Raw genomic sequence first — 23,660 nt, forward strand, 5'->3', positions numbered from 1 at the left:
TTGAAGGTTTTACTCAGTAACATTGAACATCATAGAATCTTACAGCACAGAAGGAGGCCATTCAGCCCATCGTGCCTGTGCCAGCTCTTTGAAAGAGCTCTCCAATTAGAAACATAGAAACATAGAAGATAGAAACATAGAAACATAGAAACATAGAGATAGGAACAGGAGTAGGCCATTCGGCCCTTCGAGCCTGCTCCGCCATTCAATGAGATCATGGCTGATCTTCGTCTGAGATCTTAGCTGATCTTACCAGTTCAGTACCCCGTCCCCGCCTTTTCTCCGTAACCCTTAATCCCCTTAGCCTTCAGAAATATATCCAATTCTCTCTTGAAAATATTTATTGAATTAGCCTTCACAGCCCTCTGTGGCAGGGAATTCCACAGGCTCACCACTCTTTGAGTGAAGAAATTCTTCCTCATCTCTGTTTTAAATGATTTGCCCGCTATTTTTAGACTGTGGCCCCTGGTTCTGTGCTCCCCTGCCATTGGAAACATTCTCTCTGAATTCAGCCTGTCCAGGCCTGCCATAATTTTATATGTTTCGATGAGATCCCCTCTCAATCTTCTAAACTCCAGTGAGTACAAGCCCAAACTATTCAATCTCTCCTCGTAGGTCATTCCCGCCATTCCAGGTATCAGCCTGGTGAATCGCCGCTGCACTCTTTCCATGGCAAGAACATCCTTCCGCAGATGGGGCGACCAAAACTGTACACAATACTCCAGATGCGGTCTCACCAGCACCTTGTACAGCTGTAGTAAGGTATCCCTATTCCTATACTCGAACCCCCTTGATATGAAGGCCAACATACCATTTGCCTTCTTAATCGCCTGTTGCACCTGCATGCTCTCCTTCAGTGACTGGTGCACAAGAACACCCAGGTCCCTCTGCACTTCCCCATCTCCCAATCTATTGCCATTTAGATAATAATCTACCCTCCTGTTTTTACCCCCAAAGTGGATAACCTCGCATTTATCCACATTATAGTGCATCTGCCACGTATCCGCCCATTCCCCCAACCTGTCCAAATCGCACTGTAGCCTCCTGACATCCTCATCAGAGCCCACCCCTCCTCCTAGTTTAGTGTCGTCAGCGAATTTGGAAATATTGCATCCAATTCCCTGATCCAGATCATTTATATATATTGTGAACAGCTGGGGTCCCAGGACAGATCCTTGCGGCACCCCGCTGGTCACTGCCTGCCACTCCGAAAACGAGCCGTTTATTCCAACTCTCTGTTTTCTATCCGCCAGCCAGTTCTCTATCCACGTTAATACTTTGCCCCCAATTCCATGAGCCTTAATTTTGCATGATAATCTTTTGTGTGGAACCTTATCGAAGGCTTTCTGGAAGTCAAGGTACACCACATCCACTGGCTCTCCCCCATCTATTTTACCAGTTACTTCCTCAAAAAATTCCAGCAGATTAGTCAAACACGATTTACCCTTTGTAAATCCATGTTGACTCTGTCCGATCCTTTCCCCATTTGTCAAGTGCTCCGCTATTTTATCCTTAATAATGGACTCTAGCATTTTGCCCACAACCGATGTAAGGCTTACTGGTCTATAATTCCCTGCTTTCTCTCTACCCCCCTTTTTAAATATTGGGGTAACATTAGCTACCCTCCAATCCACGGGTACTGTTCCCGAGTCAATGGAGTTCCGGAAGATGATCCTTAGAGCATCTGCTATCTCCAGGGCCACCTCCTTAAGTACCCTAGGATGTAGTTTATCAGGCCCCGGGGATTTGTCGGCCTTCAGTCCCCTCAACTTACCCAACACCATATCCCTAGAGATACTAATTTCTGTCAGCTCCTCCCTCTCATTAGTCCCTATGTTTGCCGATATTCCTGGGAGGTTATTTGTGTCCTCCTTTGTGAATACAGAACCAAAGTATGAGTTTAATTGGTCTGCCATTTCCTTATTCTCCATTATATATTCTCCCGAATCGGACTGCAAGGGACCGACTTGGGATTTAACCAGTCTTTTCCTCCTGATATACCGATAAAAGCTTTTGCAGTCTGTCTTTATGTTTGCTGCAAGTTTACTCTCGTATTCTATTTTCCCCTTCCTGATTAATCCCTTTGTCCTCTTTTGCTGTATCCTGTACTGCCCCCAATCTTCCGGTCTGGTGCTTTTTTTTGCCAGTTGATATGCCCTTTTTTTTGATTTTATGCTGTCCCTAATTTCCCTCGTTATCCACGGTTGAGCCACCTTTTTAGGTTTATTTTTATGCCAAACCGGTATAAACATGTTCTGGAATTCTTCCATTCTATCTTTGAATGCTTCCCATTGTCTATCCACTGTCAATCCCCCCAGAAACACCACCCAATCAATCTTACCCAATAGGAGGAGGAGTAGGCCATTCGGCCGCTCGAACCTGCTCCGCCATTCAATGAGATCATGGTTGATCATCCAAACTCAGTACCCTGTCCCTGCTTTCTCCCCATATCCCTTGATCCCTTTAGCCTTAAGAAATATATCCAACTCCTTCTTGAATATATTTAATGAATTGACCTCAACTGCCTTCTGTGGTAGAGAATTCCACAGGTTCACCACTCTCTGGGTGAAGAAATTCCTCCTCATCTCTGTCCTAAATGGCTTACCCCTTATCCTTAGACTGTGACCCCTGGTTCTGGATTCCCCGACCATCGGGAACATCCTTCCTGCATCTAGTCTGTCTAGTCCTGTTAGAACTTTATAAGTTTCAATGAGATCCCCTCTCATTCTTCTAAACTCCAGCGAGTACAAGCCCAATCGACCCAATCTCTCCTCATACATCATTCCTGCCATCCCAGGTATCAGCCTGGTGTATCTTCACTGCACTCCCTCCATGGCAAGAACATCCTTCCTCAGATAAGGCGACAGATTAGTCCCACTCCCCCCTGCTCTTTCCCCACAGCCCTTCAAATTTTTCCTTTTCAAGTATTTATCCAATTCCCTTTTGAAAGTTACTATTGAATCTGCTTCCACCGCCCTTTCAGGCAGCGCGTTCCAGATCATATATACATATCTCCGGTCATTTCACTACTTCACTGATCTACTCCAGTCATACACCCCTACCCTCACTCTCTGCTCCTCCATAGGAACAGGAGGAGGCCATTCAGCCCCTCGAGCCTGTTCCACCATTCAATGAGATCATAGCTGACCTGTACCTCAACTCCAGTTACCTGCCTTTGCTCCGTATCCCTCGATCACCTGAACCAACAAACACCTATCGAGCTCAGTGCTGTAAGCTCCAATTGAACCCCCAGCATCCACAGCTGTTTTGGGGGGAGAGAGTTCCAGATTTTCATAAGAACATAAGAAATAGGAGCAGGAGTCGGCCATCCGGCCCTTTGAGCCTGTTCCGCCATTCAATAAGATCATGGCTGATCTTCGACCTCAACTCCCCATATCCCCATATCCCTTGATTCCCTTAATATTCAAAAATCTATCGATCTCAGTCTTGAATATAAGAACATAAGAAGTAGGAGCAGGAGTAGGCCATACGGCCCCTCGGGCCTGCTCCGCCATTCAATAGGATCATGGCTGATCCGAACCTAGACTCACGTCCACTTCCCTGCCCGCTCCCCGTAACCCCTAATTCCCTTATCTGCTAGGAAAATGTCTATCTCCATTTTAAATTTATTTAATGTTGCAGCTTCCACAGCTCTCTGGGGTAGCAAATTCCATAGATTTACTACCCTCTGAGTGAAGAAGTTTCTCCTCATCTCAGTTTTGAAAGGGCAGCCCCTTATTCTTAGATTATGCCCCCTAGTTCTAGTTTCACCCATCAGTGGAAACATCCTCCCCGCATCCACCCGATCAAGCCCCCTCACAATCTTATATGTTTCGATAAGATCGCCTCTCATTCTTCTGAACTCCAATGAGTAGAGGCCCAACCTACTCAACCTTTCCTCATACGTCAACCCCCTCATCTCCGGAATCAACCGAGTGAACCTTCTCTGAACTGCCTCGAGAGCAAGTATATCTTTTCTTAAATATGGAAATATACTCAATGACTGAGCCTCCACAGCCCTCTGGGGGAGAGAATTCCAAAGATTCACCACCCTCGGAGTGAAGAAATTTCTCCTCATCTCAGTCCTAAATGGCCGACCCCTTATTCTGAGACTGTGACCCCTGGTTCTAGACTCTCCAGCCAGGGGGAAACATCCTCCCTGCATCTATCCTGTCAAGCCCTGTAAGAATTTTGAATGTTTCAATGAGATCACCTTTCATTCTTCTAAACTCTGGAGAATATAGGCCTCGTCTCCTCAATCCCACCACCCTTTGTGTGAAGAAGTGCTTCCCGACATTACCCCTGAATGGCCTGGCTCTCATTTTGGTCCTTGTTCTGGACTCCACCCCCCCCCCCACCCACCAGAGGAAACAGTTTCTCTGTATCTACACTATCGAATCCTTGATCATTTTAAACACCTTGATTAGATCATCCCTTAGCCTTCTAAACTCAAGCCAAGATTGTGCAACCTGTCCTCACCCTTTAAAGCTTGAAGGAAATTTCTTGGAAGTTACCGGAGGTGACTCACTGCTATAGAATGAAGCTGTTACGTGGGAATTTTCTTTTTGTGGGTTTTTTAAAAACATTCTTTTTAGGTTAATTTCTGGGAAAAATCACACAATAATTGTCTTCGCTTTTATCTTTCACTTCTATTTGGTTTGGGTTTGGTCTCTTTGTGTTTCCTGTTTCAATTTTAAACTTCTCACCCAGGTTTTCCAATCCCTCCACGGCCTCGCCCCTCCCTATCTCTGTAACCTCCTCCAAGCCCTTCCGCATCCCCCGATTTCCTTCGCTCCACCATTGGCGGCCGTGCCTTCAGTTGCCTGGGCCCCGAGCTCTGGGATTCCCTCCCTAAACCTCTCCGCCTCTCTCTCCTCCTTTAAGTCGCTCCTTCAAAAAACCTACCTCTTTGACCAAGCTTTTTAGTCACCTCTCCGAATATCTCCTTATGTGGCTCGGTGTCAAATTTTGTCAGATAATCGCTCCTGTGAAGCGGCTTGGGATGTTCCACTACCTTATAGGCGCTGGATAAATGCAAGGTGTTGCTGTTGATGTGACATTCTACTCTGATATGTGCAGGGGGAACGAGAGGTTCCGGCGCTGCTGCGACGCCAATCACGGTCAAATTGCCTCCCGCCTCTCATTGCCCAAGTTCACAAGCTGAAGATCACAGGAGCCTGAGGAAACCCCGTACCCCAGCACGGAGTCCGCGTCTTCGGGAGAAAATGCACGGAAATTTTTTTTTTTTCTAAAAGACAAAGGGCTCGATTTTCAGTGTGCCATGGAGTCGGGTTTGGAGGCGTGCAGGGCGGGGGGGGGGTTTAAATTCCTGAAATCGGGGGTCCCGACCCCATCCTGCCCCCAACCTGCCTCCATGCCAATTTCAAAGGGGACGGGCACCCGCCCCGTACTGGGACCCGGCTACCCGAGGCGGGAAGGGATTAGTGCTAATTAACTGCCTGTTAACAGGTAGTTAACAGGTAGTTTTTAGCTTAATCCCTATTTTTAAGATTGAACTGTGGGAATTCCGATGGCTCCAAACCAGGCCAAGTTGGAGGAGTTGGGCCGTCGGGTTGAAGGGCTTGGAGGGGTTGAGATGTCGGTGTTCAGGTGAGTGATGTGTGCATGAGTGCAAAGGTAAGTGTGTTTGGTGTGTCTAAAGTGATTAAATAAGTTTTAAATACATTTTCTTATCTTTTCAGCCTTCCTTCCTTTAGGTCTCGGGAGTCCCTCATCTCACCGGCACAGAAAGCAGAATGGCTGCGAACTGTCAAAAGTGACAGCCTGCAGCTTTCTGTGCAGGAGAGATTTCTAACTGAGTCTGTGGAGAAGGACTCATGTTAGAAGTAAGACTGTCAGTGTTTGACAGCTTCAAACAGCTGTGAAACACTGATATTTCATCTGTCAAAACCTCTTGACAGATGAAATTTCAGTCTATGACGTCACCTGTTGCAGGGTGGCCCTTAATTGGCCCGCTGAGCCCGCTGGGCGGGCTCAACAAGGTCAATCAAGTGAAAATCGCGTGGATTGGCCGCATCTCGATGGAGGTGGGACTACAACCCCGAAAGTTGTAGTCTCGCCTCCAACCCGACTTCTGAATGAAAATCCAGCCCAAAGTGTGCTTGGACAAGCGATCTCCGTGAAACTCCTGGCCAGTGAAATTACTTCAATAAAATATAAAAGAGTTAATGCCTCTGTTAGGAAGATAGGAACAGGAGGAGGCCATTCAGCCCCTCGAGCTTGTTCTGCCATTCATTTAGATCGTGGTTGATCTTGTAATGATATCAGCAAATAGTGATGATATTTGTCTGTGTTTGATTACTTATGCCTTACAGCATATTTGTCTGTGTTTTTGATTGCTTGTGCCTTAGCAGCAGAGGTCATGTGACCAGACAAGCAGGCTGACAGTTTTACTTTCAGTTTTGATTCTAGATGCATCACAGCATGGTGTGTCCTGTAAAAAGCTGTAGAAAGTCTTGAACAAGACTTTAGATTAAACAACATTCTCTTTCAGAAATGAGTCGTTATTGAACCCAAAAAGAAATCAAAACAGATCTGTATCTTAACTCCATCTCCCCGCCTTGGTTCCACAACCCTTAATACCCTTACCCAACAAAAAATCTATCAATCTCAGTGTTGGAATTTTCAATTGACCCCCCAGCCTCAATGGCTTTTTGGGGGAGAGAGTTCCAGATTTCCACCACCCTTTGTGTGAAGAAGTGCTTCCTGACATCACTCCTGAACGGCTTGGCTCTAATTTTAAGTTATGCCCCCTTGTTCTGGACTCCCCCCACCAGAGGAACTAGTTTCTATCCATCTACCCTACTTAACCACCTCAATTAGATCACCCCTTAATCTTCTAAACTCAAGGGAACACAAGCCCAGTCTGTGCAACCTGTCCTCGTAATTTAACCCTTTTAGCCCCCGGTATCATTCTGGTGAATCTGCGCTGCTCCGCCTCCAAGACCAACAAAGCAGAGAGAAGAATTTAATATCAGTGCGTTAAAGACTTGTATGCTAATATACCCACTGTGCAATTTCAAGGGCGCGATCTTTGGAGTAAACTGTTGATGTATTCTATCACACCGAGTTCTTGATGAACTCACTTGTTCTCTTCAGGCAGTGAAACAATCTACCAGCACCATGCCCCTCAGCGAAATAAAGACTTGCATTTCTCCAGCGCCTTTCACCACCTCAGGACGTCCCAAAGCACTTTACAGCCAATGTATTACTTTTTTGAAGTGTAATTACTGTTGTAGGGAACATGGCAGCCAATTTGCAAACAGCAAGCTCCCACAAACGGCAATGTGATAATCACCAGATAATCTGCTTTAGTGATTGACGTAAGAAAACTACTAGGCACTTGGTCTAAGCGTTAAACAAAGCTTTAATCAACTGTTTTACAACATGGAGGTCTAGTTGCGTCCTTCACTAGTTTCTGTTAAGAATGTCCTGCGCAAGCTGGGCCCGTGCCCGAGTATTTATACTCTCCCTGGACAGCGCCACCCGCAGGCCGCTCAGTATTATTTCATAAGTCTTTCTTTCATGAATGACTGATTCATGTCAGTGATGTTGATTGAGGAATAAATATTGGCCCCAGGACACCGGGGAGAAATCCCCCCTGCTCTTCTTCGAAATAGTGGCCCTGGGATCTTTAGCGTCCACCCGAGAGAGCAGACGGGGCCTCGGTTTAACGTCTCCTCCAAAAGACGGCACCTTTGACAGTGCAGCACTCCCTCAGCACTGCACTGGGAGAGTCAGCCTGGACTTTGTGCTCAAGTCTCTGAACCCACGACCTTCGGACTCAGAGGCAAGCGTGCTGCCCACTGAGCCACGGCTGACACTTACTTGGACAGTCGTTGCCCAATCTCTTGTAGCGAGAGAGCGGGGAGGCAGGCAAAGAGCCCAGTCGCTTATCGCCCACTCGCTCGTTAAAACCATCCAACCCCCTCAACCCTTTAAACAGCTTCTGGCGCAATAAAGACGGAAAAATGAAAAGGAATGCTCTCTTGCGACATAAAATCCCATCTGGCAAAGTCATTTTCCCGAGCTGTACTATTTGTTTTCTCCCTAACTAAAGCCTCCTGCCCGCGAATAAAATGCTTGGCCTCTGTAAACCCGGATTCATATAAAAAGTTCATACCTTTTAAGGAGCTCTCATTACTTTCACTATTAAAGAAGGCAATAGAAAAAGGAGTTGCATTTCTATAGCGCCTTTCACAACCTCAGGACGTCCCAAAACGCTTCACAGCCAATGGAGTACTTTTTGAAGTGTAGTCACTGTTGTAATGTAAGGAAGCGATCGCAGTTCATGATACAATAAAGGGACTACGTTATGTTTGCCTTGTTATCATGGATAGCAAGCTGGCTACAAAACAGCAAGCAGAGAGCAGAGGTTAAAGGTAGTCTAATATATTTTACGGAAGTAGATAAGCCTCAGCTCATCCGCTGCTGAAACCCTCGTCCACGTCTTTCGTTACCTCTAGACTCGACTATTCCAACTCACTCCTGGCTGGCCTCCCACATTCTACCCTGCATAAACTTGAGCTCACCCAAAACTCAGCTGCCCGTGCCCTAACTCGCACCGAGTCCCGTTCGCCCATCTCCCCTGTGCTGACTGACCTACATTGGCTCCCGGTTAAGCAAGACCACAATTTCAAAATTCTCATCCTTGTTTTCAAATCCCTCCATGGCCCTCGCCCCCTTCCCTATCTCTGTAACCTCCTCCAGCCCTACAATCCCCCAATATCTCTGCGCTCCGATAATTCTGGCCTCTTGAACATCCTTGATTTTCATCGCTCCACCATTGGCGGCCGTGCCTTCAGCTGCCTGGGCCCTAAACTCTGGAATTTCCTCCCTAAACCTCTCCGCCTCTCCGCCTCTCTCTCCTCCTTTAAGACGCTCCTTAAAACCTACCTCTTTGACCAAGCTTTTGGTCACCTGTCCAAATATCTCCTTATGTGGCTCGGTGTCAAATATTGTTTTGATAATCGCTCCTGTGAAGCACCTTGGGACGTTTTACTACATTAACGCCGCTATATAAATACAAGTGGTTAAGAACATAAGAAATAGGAACAGGAGTTGGCCATTCGGCCCCTCGAGCCTGCTCCACCATTCAACAAGATCATGGCCGATCTTCTACCTCATCTCCACTTTCCTGCACTATCCCCATATCCCTCGATTCCCTAAATATCCAACAATCTATCGATCTCAGCCTTGAATATACTCAACGACTGAGCCGCCACAGCCCTCTGGGGTAGAGAATTCCAAAGATTCACCACCCGCTCCTCATCTCAGTCCTTGTTGTTATTGGTGTTACTCGGATTGGCTAATGGTGGGAAGTGATGTTCCACAAGGATCGGTGCTGGGACCACTGTTGTTCACCATTTACATAAACGATTTGGACTCGGGAATTGGATGTACAATTTCAAAATTTGCGGATGACACCAAATTGGGGGGGTGTAGTTAATACAGAGGAGGACTGCGACAAATTATAGGAAGACGTCAATAAACTTGCAGAATGGTCGTGTAATTGGCAAATGAACTTCAATACAGATAAGTGTGAGGTGGTGCATTTTGATGGGAGGAATAAGGAGGCCCACATACTCCTTGGAAAATAAGTGTCTAAATGGGGTAGAGGAAACATAGAAACATAGAAACATAGAAGATAGGAGCAGGAGTCGGCCATTCAGCCCCTCGAGCCTGCTCCGCCATTTAATGATCATCCAAACTCAGTCCCCTGTCCCTACTTTCTCCCTATTTCCCTTGATCCCTTTAGCCTTAAGAAATATATCTAACTCCTTCTTGAATATAGGAGCAGAGGGATCTGGAGGTACCGCTATACACATCACTAGAAGTAGCGACGTAGGTTAATAAGGCCATACAAGAAAGCAAACCAAGCACTGGGTTCATTTCTAGAGGAATAGAATTGAAAAGCAGAGAAGTGATGTTAAACTTGTATCGAACCTTGGTTAGACCACACTCGGAGTTACTGTGAACAGTTCTGGTCTCCATATTATAAAAAGGATATTGAGGGACTGGAGAAGATGCAACACAGATTTACTAGAACGATTCCAGAACTGAGAGGTTATACCCATCAGGAAAGATTGAACAGGCTGGGGCTCTTTTCACAAGAAAAGAGAAGGCCGAGGGGGTGACCTGCGAGAGTTCTTGAAGATTATGAAAGGTTTTGATAGGGTAGACGTAGAGAAGATGTTTCCACTTACGGACAAGACCAGAACTAGGGGGCCATAAAGATAAGATTAGTCACTAATAAATCCAATAGGGAATTCAGGAGAAATGTATTTATCTGGAGACTGGCTCTGTGGGCAGTACTCTCACCTCTGGCTCAGAAGGTTGTGGGTTCAAGTTCCACCCCAGAGACTTGAGCTCAAAATCCTGGCCAACACTCGCAGTGCAGTAATAAGGGAGAGATGTGCTGTCGGAGGTGCCGCCTTTTGGATGAGACATTAACCGAGGCCCCATCTGACCCTTCAGGTGGATGTAAAAGATCTCACAGCCACTATTTTGAAGAACAGCAGGGGGGAGTTCTCCCCGGTGTCCTGGGGCCAATATTTATCCCTCAATCAACATCACTAAAAACAGATTATCTGGTCATTATCACATTGCTGTTTGTGGGAGCTTGCTGTGTGCAAATTGGCTGCCGTGTTTTCCACATTACAACAGTGACCACACTTCAAAAGTACTTCATTGTCTTGTAAAGCGCTTTGGGACATCTTGAGGTTGTGAAAGGTGCTACAGAAATGCACGTCTTTCTCTCATTAAATTGTTTTATATCCTTTAAAGAGTTTTCATCTTACTATAGGTACGTTTGTTAATAAATAGCAGCAGGGCTTCGCCAGTTGTCTGGGTCTTTCAGTTCTACTGGAAGAGGTTTCCTTGAGGAGAGACCAGCTGGAATTCTCATTGAGTTGATGCGGCCACAATTAGTTGCAGATGTAATCTTCAGCTGTACGCTACAGAAACTCCCTGTCAGTAATGTGCTTCTGGGAAGAACGCGCTCCTTCAGGAGAAGTATTTGCGAGCTCCTGACGGCCCAATGGATGAATGTTCATCTTTCATGTTCATCCTCATCTTTCGATTAGGCACTCTACAGCCCTCTGGACTCAACATAGAGTTCAACAATTTCAAATCGTAACCTCGGCCTCTATCATATATATATATATATATATATATTTTCCCTTTCTTTTTTTTTAAATCCACAATTCCGTCTGGGCTTTTTTCTTCCCTCCCACATGGCAGCTGTCCTCCATTCTGCCAGGGCCATTCACACTTCATCCAGAGCCACCCTTTGTTCCTTGAATATCTCTCAATGTCTCTCAATGTCTCTTAATCTCTTCTGCTTTCTACAGGAAACTCTTTTTTATCCGGCACCGACGGGACCGGCGTGGTGCCGGTTTATCAAAAGGTCCGGATTACAGAGAGGTATAGTAAAAGGTACGAGAGCCCCGTACACAGCAACAAATCCAGGCTTCCCTGTTGCTTAACAACAGGTGCAGGAACCCCGGCCACAAGATCCAGGCGTCCCCGTTGCTTAGCAACAGGTGCAGGAACCCCGGTTACACAGCCACAGATCCAGGAACGGCCACTAATATGAAGTAAAACTTACCTGAACCTACTCCTGAATTTTGCCGGTTAACAGAGATTTCCGATTATTTAGGTGCCGGTAAATCGAGAGTTTCCTGTATCCTATCTCTGACCTTCCCTTTTGTTCTTTCATCCCCTCCCCCTTTTCCCAGCCCCCACTTGCTTTATAATCTATCCCTCTTCCTGCTTTTTTTCCAGTTCTGACGAAGGGTCTTCGACCCGAAACGTTAACTCCGTTTCTCGCTCCACGGATGTTGCCCTGGCCTGCTGAGTTTTTCCAGCATTTTCTGTTGTTATTCCAGATTTCCAGCATCCGCAGTATTTTGCTATCAGGCGAATGTTCTTCCTGGTCGGGTGCTCACACACACAGAGTTCAAAGCCGCTGTGTGCTGACCTCAGCCTATCTGAGTAATGGGACAAGCGAGTTTAGCTTTAGATTCGGTCCCATGCACTATAGGAGGGGAAACGTGTTGGGGAAAATGCAACCCACCATTGCGGGCGGCCAAAGAAAACGCGGGTGGAGAGGTGAGCATGCAGCAAATCTCACCCTCTATGTGACCCTCAACTCCACGGTGGCTGCAGTGTGTACCATCTACAAGATGCACTGCAGCCACTTGCCAAGGCTTTTTCGGCAGCACCTCCCAAACCCACGACCTCTTCCACCTAGAAGGACAAGGGCAGCAGGCGCACGGGAACACCACCACCTCCAAGTTCCCCTCCAAGTCACACAAACACCATCACGACTTGGAAATATATCGCTGTTCCTTCATCGTTGCTGGGTCAAAATCCTGGAGCTCGCTCTCTAACAGCGCCGTGGGAGCACCTTCACCACATGGAATGCAGCAATTCACCACCACCTTCTCAAGGGCAATTAGGGATGGGCAATAAATGCTGGTCATGCCAGCAACACCCACATCTTGTGAATGAATAAGAAAAGACACATCTACAGGGCATCTTAAGAACATAAGAAATAGGAGCAGGAGTAGGCCATTCGGCCCCTCGAGCCTGCTCCGCCATTCAATGAGATCATGGCTGATCTTCTACCTCAACTCCACTTTCCTGCCCGATCCCCATATCCCTTGATACCTTGAGTGCTGAAAAATTTACCGATCTCTGTCTCAACGACTGAGCCTCCACAGCCCTCTGGGGTAGAGAATTCCAAAGATTCACCACCCTCTGAGTGAAGAAATTTCTCCTCATCTCAGTCCTAAAAGGCTGACTCCTTATCCTGAGACTGTGACCCCTGGTTCTAGACTCCCCAGCCAGGGGGAAACAACCTCTCAGCATCTACCCTGTCAAGCCCTCTAAGAATGTTATACGTTTCGCTGAGATCATTCCTCGTTCTTCTAAACTCCAGGTGTGAACTTAGATAAGTGGTAGCTCTCTCGCCTAAGGTTGGGGTGGATTGTGCGCTGGCTGGTGCTCTGCCAGGCCATTAGGTGGAGCACTTTGCGGAGGGTAATCAGTGGGCAACCAAACATTGAAAGTCAAAGCCATGCCGAGCTGGAGCCACATTTAGGGGCAAGAGGTCTTGAAGCAAAAATAAGCAAGCAAAGAGAGGAAAATGTTGAAAAGTTGTCCTGTAAATCATCTACAACATTCCACTGAAACACAATTAAGGATTTAGCTTACAGAAAATGCTGGAAAAACTCAGCAAGTCAGGCAACATCCGTGGAGAGAAATTTGAGTTGACGTTTCGGGTTTGACCCTTCTTCAAAACTGGAGAGAAAAGGAACTAGATCGAAGGCAGGGCTGCGATCGGACAAAAGAATAAAAGAACCAAAAGAAGTAAAAGAGATTAGAAGCTAGACGAGATGGTAATAGGCTGTGATTAGGTGTAAAGTGTACTGGCAGGGTAAAAGATAGCTGCCAGGTGTGAGAGAGAAACAAAAGGAAAGGGCGGGGGGGGGAAAGGAAAGGAGTGGAAAAATATAAGTGAAAATGAAATAGGGGCCGAGGTTATGATCTGAAATTGTTGAACTCGATATTGAGACCGGAAGGCTGCAGACTGCCTAATCGGAAGATGAGGTGCTGTTCCTCGAGTTTACGTTGAGCTTCCGTGGAACAGTACAAGAGGCCAAGGACGGTGAGGTCCGAGTGGGAATGGAGCGGTGAATTGAAATGACAGGCGACCGGAAGCTCGGGGTCACCCTTACGGACTGAACTCGAGGAACAGCACCTCATCTTCCGATTAGGCAGTCTGCAGCCTTCCGGTCTCAATATCGAGTTCAACAATTTCAGATCATAACCTCGGCCCCTATTTCATTTTCACTTATATTTTTCCACTCCTTTCCTTTCCCCCCCCCTTTCCTTTTGTTTCTCTCTCACACCTGGCAGCTATCTTTTACCCTGCCAGTACACTTTACACCTAATCACAGCCTATTACCATCTCGTCTAGCTTCTAATCTCTTTTACTTCTTTTGGTTCTTTTATTCTTTTGTCCGATCGCAGCCCTGCCTTCGATCTAGTTCCTTTTCTCTCCAGTTTTGAAGAAGGGTCAAACCCGAAACGTCAACTCAAATTTCTCTCCACGGATGTTGCCTGACTTGCTGAGTTTTTCCAGCATTTTCTGTTGTTATTTCGGATTTCCAACATCTGCAGTATTTTGCTATCGTAAGGATTTAGCTTTCTGTCTAATCCCTCATTCAACCCTAGCCTCCATCCTCTTGTCATTACAACCTTCCTTGACTCTACTTTATCGCTACTACTGTGTCCTCCACACCTGCCCCTTCTTAGTCCCCTCAGTTGCAAATGTTCCGGCCTGCACACCTGTCCTCCGCCCTGCTTCCTCACTGTATTGCAATCAAGATTCATCGTCCCTTCTCCTACCTTAGAAACATAGAAACATAGAAGATAGGAGCAGGAGTAGGCCATTCAGCCCTTCGAGCCTGCTCCGCCATTCAATGAGATCATGGCTGATCATCCAAACTCAGTACCCTGTCCCTACCTTCTCCCCATACCCCTTGATCGCTTTAGCCTCAAGAAATATATCCAACTCTTTCTTGAATATATTTAATGAACTGGCCTCCACCGCCCTCTGTGGCAGAGAATTCCACAGGTTCACCACTCTCTGGGTGAAGAAGTTCCTCCTTATTTCAGTCCTAAATGGCTTACCCCTTATCCTTAGACTATGACCCCTGGTTCTGGACTCCCCGGTCATCCGAAACATCCTTCCTGCATCTAGTCTGTCCAGACCTGACAGAATTTTATAGGTTTCGATGAGATCCCCTCTCAATCTTCTAAACTCCAGTGAGTATAAGCCCAATCGACACAATCTCTCCTCATACGTCATTCCTGCCATCCCAGGTATCAGCCTGGTGAATCTTCGCTGCACTCCCTCCATGGCAAGAACGTCCTTCCTCAGGTAAGGTGACCAAAACTGCACACAATACTCAAGGTGCGGTCTCACCAAGGCCCTGTACAACTGTAGCAAGACATCCTTGTTCCTGTACTCGAACCCTCTTGCTACGAAGGCCAACATACCATTTGCCTTCTTAAACTTAACTCATTCATTCACAGGACTTCAAAACTGTGGAACTCCTCCCCTCGCTCAGTCTCCCCTTCAAACTGTGGAACTCCTCCCCTCCCTCAGAATCCCCTCAAACTGTGGAACTCCTCCCCTCCCTCAGTCTCCCCTCAAACTGTGGAACTCCTCCCCTCCCTCAGTCTCCCCTCAAACTGTGGAACTCCTCCCCTCCCTCAGTCTCCCCTCAAACTGTGGAACTCCTCCCCTCCCTCAGTCTCCCCTCAAACTGTGGAACTCCTCCCCTCCCTCAGTCTCCCCTCAAACTGTGGAACTCCTCCCCTCCCTCAGAATCCCCTCAAACTGTGGAACTCCTCCCCTCCCTCAATCTCCCCTCAAACTGTGGAACTCCTCCCCTCCCTCAGTCTCCCCATAAACTGTGGGACTCCTCCCCTCCCTCAGTCTCCCCTCAAACTGTGGAACTCCTCCCCTCCCTCAATCTCCCCTCAAACTGTGGAACTCCTCCCCTCCCTCAATCTCCCCTCAAACTGTGGGACTCCTCCCCTCCCTCAGTCTCCCCTCCAAACTGTGGAACTCCTCCCCTCCCTCAGTCTCCCCTCAAACTGTGGAACTCCTCCCCTCCCTCAGTCTCCCCTCAAACTGTGGAACTCCTCCCTTCCCTCAGTCTCCCTCCAAACTGTGGAACTCCTCCCTTCCCTCAGTCTCCACTCAAACTCTGGAACTCCTCCCCTCCCTCAGTCTCCACTCAAACTGTGGAACTCCTCCCCTCCCTCAGTCTCCCCTCAAACTGTGGGACTCCTCCCCTCCCTCAGTCTCCCCTCAAACTGTGGGATTCCTCTCCTCCCTCAGTCTCCCCTCCAAACTGTGGGACTCCTCCTCTCCCTCAGTCTCCCCTCAAACTGTGGAACTCCTCCCCTCCCTCAGTCTCCCCTCAAACTGTGGAACTCCTCCCCTCCCTCAGTCTCCCCTCAAACTGTGGAACTCCTCCCCTCCCTCAGTCTCCCCTCAAACTGTGGAACTCCTCCCCTCCCTCAGCCTCCCCTCAAACTGTGGGACTCCTCTCCTCCCTCAGTCTCCTCTCCAAACTGTGGAACTCCTCCCCTCCCTCAGTCTCCCCTCCAAACTGTGGAACTCCTCCCCTCCCTCAGTCTCCCCTCAAACTGTGGAACTCCTCCCCTCCCTCAGTCTCCCCTCAAACTGTGGGACTCCTCCCCTCCCTCAGTCTCCCCTCAAACTGTGGAACTCCTCCCCTCCCTCAGTCTCCTCTCAAACTGTGGAACTCCTCCCCTCCCTCAGTCTCCCCTCAAACTGTGGAACTCCCCCCTTCCCTCAGTCTCCCCTCAAACTATGGAACTCCTCCCCTCCCTCAGTCTCCACTCAAACTGTGGAACTCCTCCCCTCCCTCAGCCTCCCCTCAAACTGTGGGACTCCTCCTCTCCCTCAGTCTCCCCTCAAACTATGGAACTCCTCCCCTCCCTCAGTCTCCCCTCAAACTGTGGAACTCCTCCCCTCCCTCAGTCTACCCTCAAACTGTGGGACTCCTCCCCTCCCTCAGTCTCCCCTCAAACTGTGGGACTCCTCCCCTCCCTCAGTCTCCCCTCAAACTGTGGGACTCCTCCCTTCCCTCAGTCTCCCCTCAAACTATGGAACTCCTCCCCTCCCTCAGTCTCCACTCAAACTGTGGGACTCCTCCCCTCCCTCAGTCTCCCCTCAAACTGTGGAACTCCTCCCCTCCCTCAGTCTCCCCTCAAACTGTGGGACTCCTCCCCTCCCTCAGTCTCCCCTCAAACTGTGGAACTCCTCCCTTCCCTCAGTCTCCCCTCAAACTATGGAACTCCTCCCCTCCCTCAGTCTCCACTCAAACTGTGGGACTCCTCCCCTCCCTCAGTCTCCCCTCAAACTGTGGAACTCCTCCCCTCCCTCAGTCTCCCCTCAAACTGTGGAACTCCTCCCCTCCCTCAGTCTCCCCTCAAACTGTGGGACTCCTCCCCTCCCTCAGAATCCCCTCCAAACTGTGGAACTCCTCCCCTCCAAACTATGGAACTCCTCCCCTCCCTCAGTCTCCCCTCAAACTGTGGAACTCCTCCCCTCCCTCAGTCTCCCCTCAAACTGTGGAACTCCTCCCCTCCCTCAGTCTCCCCTCAAACTGTGGGACTCCTCCCCTCCCTCAGTCTCCCTCCAAACTGTGGAACTCCTCCCCTCCCTCAGTCTCCCCTCCAAACTGTGGAACTCCTCCCCTCCCTCAGTCTCCCCTTCGTCCTACAATCTTGCGAAATCCAAGCCTGGCGTCACTTGACCATTACTCCTGGACGTAACTCACCTTTCCTCCTCTCTTCCATGATAAACTCAGGCTTCCTGCTCTTCAAAATAAAAAATATCCAGCCCAAACCTCCACGCGGGGATCCTGCAACCTTTAATTGGGCTTCGCAGAGTTGGTAATAAAAGTTGCCCGTGGCAAACTTTTATCTTCTCCAACCTTTTTATTTGACCAGTTTAATGATTAAAAGAGGGAGCACGGGAGGAGAGGGGAGCTGACCTTCGACCCCACGCAAGATCCAAGGCCATACAAAGTATGTCGCAAGTTTAGAATCTCAAAGGCACAGGAGGAGGCCACTCGGCCCACCGTGCCTGTGCCGACTCTTTCGAAAGAGCCCTCCAATTAGTCCCACTCTCCTCCTGCTCTTTCCCCGTAGCCCTGCAGATTTTCACCCCTTCACCTATTCATCCAATTCCCTTTTAAAAGTTATCATTGAATCTGCTTCCGTCAGCGAGTTGTGATCTGGAAGGGCGGTGGATACAGATTCAATAGTAACTTTCAAAAGGGAATTCAAGTGATAAGTACTTGAAAAGGAAGTCAATTAATTGGGCCTCACAGTCCGGGGAAGGTGGAGGGGGGAAGCTGCTCGGACGGGCCCCCCCCCGATTCCCGTCACGAGTTAAAATCGGGGGGGTTTACAGGCTCAGGTTGCGAACTGTCAGCCGTGGCTCAGGGGGCAGGGCACTCCCTCTCTTGCCTCTGGGTCAGAAGGCTGTGGGTTCACGGCCCCACTCCAGAGACTTGAGCACCAAATCCAGGCCGGCGCTCCCAGTGCAGTGCTGAGGGAGCGCTGCACTGTCGGAGGTGCCGTCTTTGCAATGAGATGTTAAACCGAGGCCCCGTCCGCTCTCTCAGGTGGATGTAAAAGATCCCACGGCCACTATTTCAAAGAAGAGCAGGGGGGAGTTCTCCCCGGTGTCCTGGTCAATATTTATCCCTCAACCAACATCACTAGAAACAGATTATCTGGTCATTTATCACATTGCTGTTTGTGGGAGCTTGCTGTGTGCAAATTGTCTGCCGCATTTCAAACATTACAAAAAAGTGCTTCATTGGCTGTATAGTGCCTTGGGTTGTGAAAGATACATAGAAGATAGGAGCAGGAGTCGGCCATTCGGCCCCTCGAGCCTGCTCCGCCATTCAATGAGATCATGGCTGATCATCCAAATTCAGTATCCTGTCCCTGCCTTCTCCCCATATCCCTTGATCCCTTTAGCCTTAAGAAATATATCTAACTCCTTCTTGAATGAATTGGCCTCAACTGCCTTCTGTGGTAGAGAATTCCACAGGTTCACCACTCTCTGGGTGAAGAAATTCCTCCTCATCTCTGTCCTAAATGGCCTACCCCTTATCCTTAGACTGTGACCCCTGGTTCTGGACTCCCCCGCCATCGGGAACATCCTTCCTGCATCTAGTCTGTCCAGTCCTGTCAGAATTTTATAAGTTTCAATGAGATCCCTTCTCATTCTTCTAAACTCCAGCGAGTACAAGCCCAATCGACCCAATCTCTCCTCATACGTCATTCCTGCCATCCCAGGTATCAGCCTGGCGCTATAGAAATGCAAGCTCTTCCTTTCCTCTCAATGTGCACCAAGATATTTTGAAAATTCCCGAGTCAGAGAGAGTTGGACAGATGAAAAGCGGAACAGAGTGAGTTCGAACTACCACTTCTGCCCTAAGTTACAGCAATTATTGCAGCATGTTCTGTACTGGAAAAGAGCGGGCTTTGAGGTGTCCAAACACCTTCCCTTTAATTAACCAGCTCTGTCTCCTCTTTTGGTGTCTATTATGTTGACACGCTTCTACCGAACACAATTCGATGGGCCGAATGGCCTCCGTCCGTGCTGTAAATTTCTATGAATACGAGAATAGGCTGCAGAACATCTGGTAAAAAAACCCTCAGGAGTGCGGAATTAACTCCTACGATAACGTCAACGCCATCCACACTGATCCCAGATCAGACCACAGGAACATAGGAACAGGAGGAGGCCATTCAGCCCCTCGAGCCTGTTCCGCCATCCAATGAGATCAGGGCTGATCTGTGACCTAACTCCATCTACCCGCCTTTGCCCCATATCCCTTAATACCTTCAGTTAACAGAAATCTTATCACTCTCCGATTTAAAATTAACAATTGATCCAGCATCAATTGCCATTTGCGGAAGAGAGTTCGAAACTTCTACCACCCGTTGTGTGTAGAAGTGTTTCCTAATTTCACTCCTGAAAGGTCTGGCTCTAATTTTTAGACTCTGCCCCCTAGTCCTAGACTCCCCAACCAGCGGAAATAGTTTCTCTCTCTCTACCCTATCTGTTCACCTCAATATCCTGAAAACTTTGATCCGACCACCCCTTAACCTTCTAAATTCCAGGGAATACAACCCTCGTTTGTGTAATTAAATAGATCATTCAAAGAGCCGGCACAGGCGAAATGGGCCGAAAAGCCTCCGTCCGTGCGGAGCCTCTGATTCCATGAAAACAGAACAGGGAGAATTCCAGTTTGTGTAATCTCTCCTTGTAACTTAACCCTTGAAGTCCGGGTATCATTCTGGTAAACCTACGCTGCACTCCCTCCGAGGCCAATCTATCCTTCCTAAGGTGTGGTGCCCAGAACTGCTCACAGTGCTCCAGGTGTGCTCTAATGTGGGCTCTGTATAGCTGTAGTATAACTTTTACTAACCGCAGAACACCTCAATACCGCCCCTCCGATCGTCCAGCAACCGTAGACCTGCCCCTCTGGCAGTGCAACAATCCCACAGTACTGCCCCTCCGACAGTGCAGCGCTCCCTCAGTACTGACCCTCTGACAGTGCAGCACTCCCTCAGTACTGCCCCTCCGACAGTGCAGCACTCACTCAGTACTGCCCCTCCGACAGTGCGGCGCTCCCTCAGTACTGCCCCTCCGACAGTGCAGCACTCACTCAGTACTGCCCCTCCGACAGTGCGGCGCTCCCTCAGTACTGCCCCTCCGACAGTGCGGCGCTCCCTCAGTACTGCCCCTCCGACAGTGCAGCACTCCATCAGTACTGCCCCTCCGACAGTGCAGCGCTCCCTCTGTACTGCCCCTCTGACAGTGCGGTGCTCCCTCAGTACTGCCCCTCCGACAGTGCGGCGCTCCCTCAGTACTGCCCCTCCGACAGTGCAGCACTCCCTCAGTACTGCCCCTCCGACAGTGCAGAGCTCACTCAGTACTGCCCCTCCGACAGGGCAGTGCTCCCTCAGTACTGCCCCTCCGACAGTGCAGCACTCCCTCAGTACTGCCCCCTCCGACAGTGCAGCTTTCCCTCAGTACTGCCCCTCCGACAGTGCAGCACTCCCCCAGTACCGCTCCTCCGACAGTGCGGCGCCCCCTCAGTACTGCCCCCTCCAACAGTGCAGCGCTCCCACAGTACTGCCCCTTTGTCAGTACGGCACTCCCTCAGTAATGCCGCTCCAACAGTGCGGCGCTCCCCCAGTACTGCCCCTCCAGCAGTGCGGCACTCACTCAGTACCGCCCCTCCGACAGTGCGGCGCTCCCTCATTACTGCCCCTCCGACAGTGCAGCCTCCCTCAGTACTGCCCCAGCGACAGTGCAGTGCTCCCTCAGTACTGCCCCTCCGACGGTGCAGTGCTCCCTCAGTACTGGCCCTCCGACAGTGCGGCGCTCCGTCAGTACTGCCCCTTGGACGGTGCAGCACTCCCTCAGTACTGTCCCTCCGACAGTGCAGCACTCCCTCAGTACCGCCCCTCCGACGGTGCAGCACTCCCTCAGTACTGCCCCTCTGACAGTGCAGCGCTCCCTCAGTACTGCCCCTCTGACAGTGCAGCGCTCCCTCAGTACTGCCCCTCCGACCGTGCGGCGCTCCCTTAGTACTGCCCCTCCGACAGTGCAGCGCTCCCTCAGTATTGCCCCTCTGACAGTGCGGAGCTCCCTCAGTACTGCCCCTCCGACAGTGCGGCGCTCCCTCAGTACTGCCCCTCCGACAGTGCAGCGCTCCCTCAGTACTGCCCCTCCGACAGTGCGGCACTCCCTCAGTACTGCCCCTCTGACAGTGCGGCGCTCCCTCAGTACTGCCCTCCGACAGTGCAGCGCTCTGCCAGTACTGCCCTCCGACAGTTGAGCGCTCCTTCAGTACTGCCCCTCCGACAGTGCAGCAGTCCCTCAGTACTGCCCCTCTGACAGTGCAGCACTCCCTCAGTACTGCCCCTCTGACAGTGCGGCGCTCCCTCAGTACTGCCCCTCCGACAGTGCGGCGCTCCCTCAGTACTGCCCCTCCGACAGTGCAGCGCTCCCTCAGTACTGCCCCTCCAACAGTGCGACGCTCCCTCAGTACTGCCCCTCCGACAGTGCGACGCTCCCTCAGTACTGCCCCTCCGACAGTGCAGCGCTCCCTCAGTACTGCCCCTCCGACAGTGCGGCGCTCCCTCAGTACTGCCCTCCAACAGTGCGGCGCTCCCTCAGTACTGCCCCTCCGACAGTGCAGCGCTCCCTCAGTACTGCCCCTCCGACAGTGCGGCACTCCCTCAGTACTGCCCCTCTGACAGTGCGGCGCTCCCTCAGTACTGCCCTCCGACAGTGCAGCGCTCTGCCAGTACTGCCCTCCGACAGTTGAGCGCTCCTTCAGTACTGCCCCTCCGACAGTGCAGCAGTCCCTCAGTACTGCCCCTCTGACAGTGCAGCACTCCCTCAGTACTGCCCCTCCGACAGTGCGGCGCTCCCTCAGTACTGCCCCTCCGACAGTGCGGCGCTCCCTCAGTACTGCCCCTCCGACAGTGCAGCGCTCCCTCAGTACTGCCCCTCCAACAGTGCGACGCTCCCTCAGTACTGCCCCTCCGACAGTGCGACGCTCCCTCAGTACTGCCCCTCCGACAGTGCAGCGCTCCCTCAGTACTGCCCCTCCGACAGTGCGGCGCTCCCTCAGTACTGCCCTCCAACAGTGCGGCGCTCCCTCAGTAACTGCACCGCGTGTACGTGCCTGGATTATGTGCTCACATGCTGACGTGAGCCTTCTATTATGAACTTGCTAGTGTTTGAGTAGTGCAGCTGGCGTGTGGGTTTTTATTGTTGATATAAAGCGATACCATGCGCTTCTAAAGGTCAGTGTTAGCAAGAGGGAATAAAGTAAATCTTCTCACTTGCTGGTCTCTGATGTGGCGCCACACCCGGCAATTCCTTTGGAGCCCTGCCTTCACCTGCGACCCTTGACTCAGCCCTGCTCGGCGTGCACACATCCGACGGCGTTTTAAAGGAGCAGGCGCCTCTCTTCAGGTCGGAGGCCGGCCGATTGTTGGCCGTCGTGCCGAAAGCGGGGCGACGTTCTTTATCCCCGCCCGTGTCTCCGGCCTTGCATTGCTCCTCCTCGTCTTCCCAGTTCCCCAGGTAGTTCTCCTGCCTCTGACGGCCTACGAAGGCGGACGGTGTGCCGGCCTGTCCAGCAGACCACCTTGGTCTGGAACCGGTTCTGGCCCGGGCAAAATGACCACAGGGATGCACATCTGCCCCCACCTGCATCTGGCCGGAATCCGCGAGTTTGCTGAGGGAGGTTTTGCGAGCGGTCTTAGGAAGACAAGGGCCACGGAATGTCTCTCCACTTCAAAGGCGTTTGGGCTGCCTTCAGCTTTTGGAGGCTTGCAGGGGATGATCTAAAGCACAAATTAAGTTCCCTCACTCGCTGTGTGCTGTAATCGTTTTGACTTTAATCTTTAGCATGCGCGCCTCTGATCAGCCCCCTCGTTAGAACATTTATTTAAAGTGAGTGCGAGGAGTCGAATCCTATTTCTTTGATTTCGGAAGTCTGAGAAGAGAGGGCAATGCTTCACGTATCTTCAGAAGACTAACTCTGAGAGGGGAAATGGAAGGAATGGTGCTTGAATAAAATATATTTTGTATTTTCCCCCAAATCTTATTTGCCAATCTGTATAATGTGTCTTTTCTCTTTAGAAACTTCCGCTTGTTAAGTCCCGCAATTTCTTTCCGCGACAACGTTTGACTAATTTTCTTGATGCCGTCGCCAGTCTGTCGGATTCAGTCACGTCAAGGAGGCCAGTGAAAGATTCCCTCCCCCCACCCCCCCCCGCAAAAAAGTAAATAGCTGATCCAACTATTCAAGCTTCGGCGAGCCGCGTCCCTCCCCGAATCACGCACGACGGGTGGCAAAGCTCCGAGTCAAGCCGGTACCGTCCGCTGGTTGGCACGCTAATGGTTGGCCCGCTATCCTCGCCACGCAGCTCCCCTTTCCCGTGGTTCGCAGCTCTGAAGGAGATCTGTTGGCGCTGGT

General features: G+C 50.1%; 1 protein-coding gene across 1 annotated transcript in view; it reads right to left on the reverse strand.

Moving 5' to 3' along the window:
- The window catches only part of synpo (synaptopodin), a 53,935-nt gene extending 30,495 nt beyond the window's left edge, over positions 1-23,440 (reverse strand). Inside the window, exon 1 of the mRNA XM_085996017.1 lies at positions 22,519-23,440. Coding sequence (XP_085852143.1) covers positions 22,519-22,894 — 376 coding nt within the window. The 5' untranslated portion in view covers positions 22,895-23,440. The remainder of the gene's footprint in view (positions 1-22,518) is intronic.
- Between the last annotated feature and the right edge of the window lie 220 nt (positions 23,441-23,660).

The sequence above is a fragment of the Somniosus microcephalus genome, chromosome 8 (genome assembly GCF_052327205.1).
Source record: "Somniosus microcephalus isolate GS21.2 chromosome 8, FLI_Smic_1.0, whole genome shotgun sequence".
Classification (NCBI taxonomy): Eukaryota; Metazoa; Chordata; class Chondrichthyes; order Squaliformes; family Somniosidae; genus Somniosus; species Somniosus microcephalus.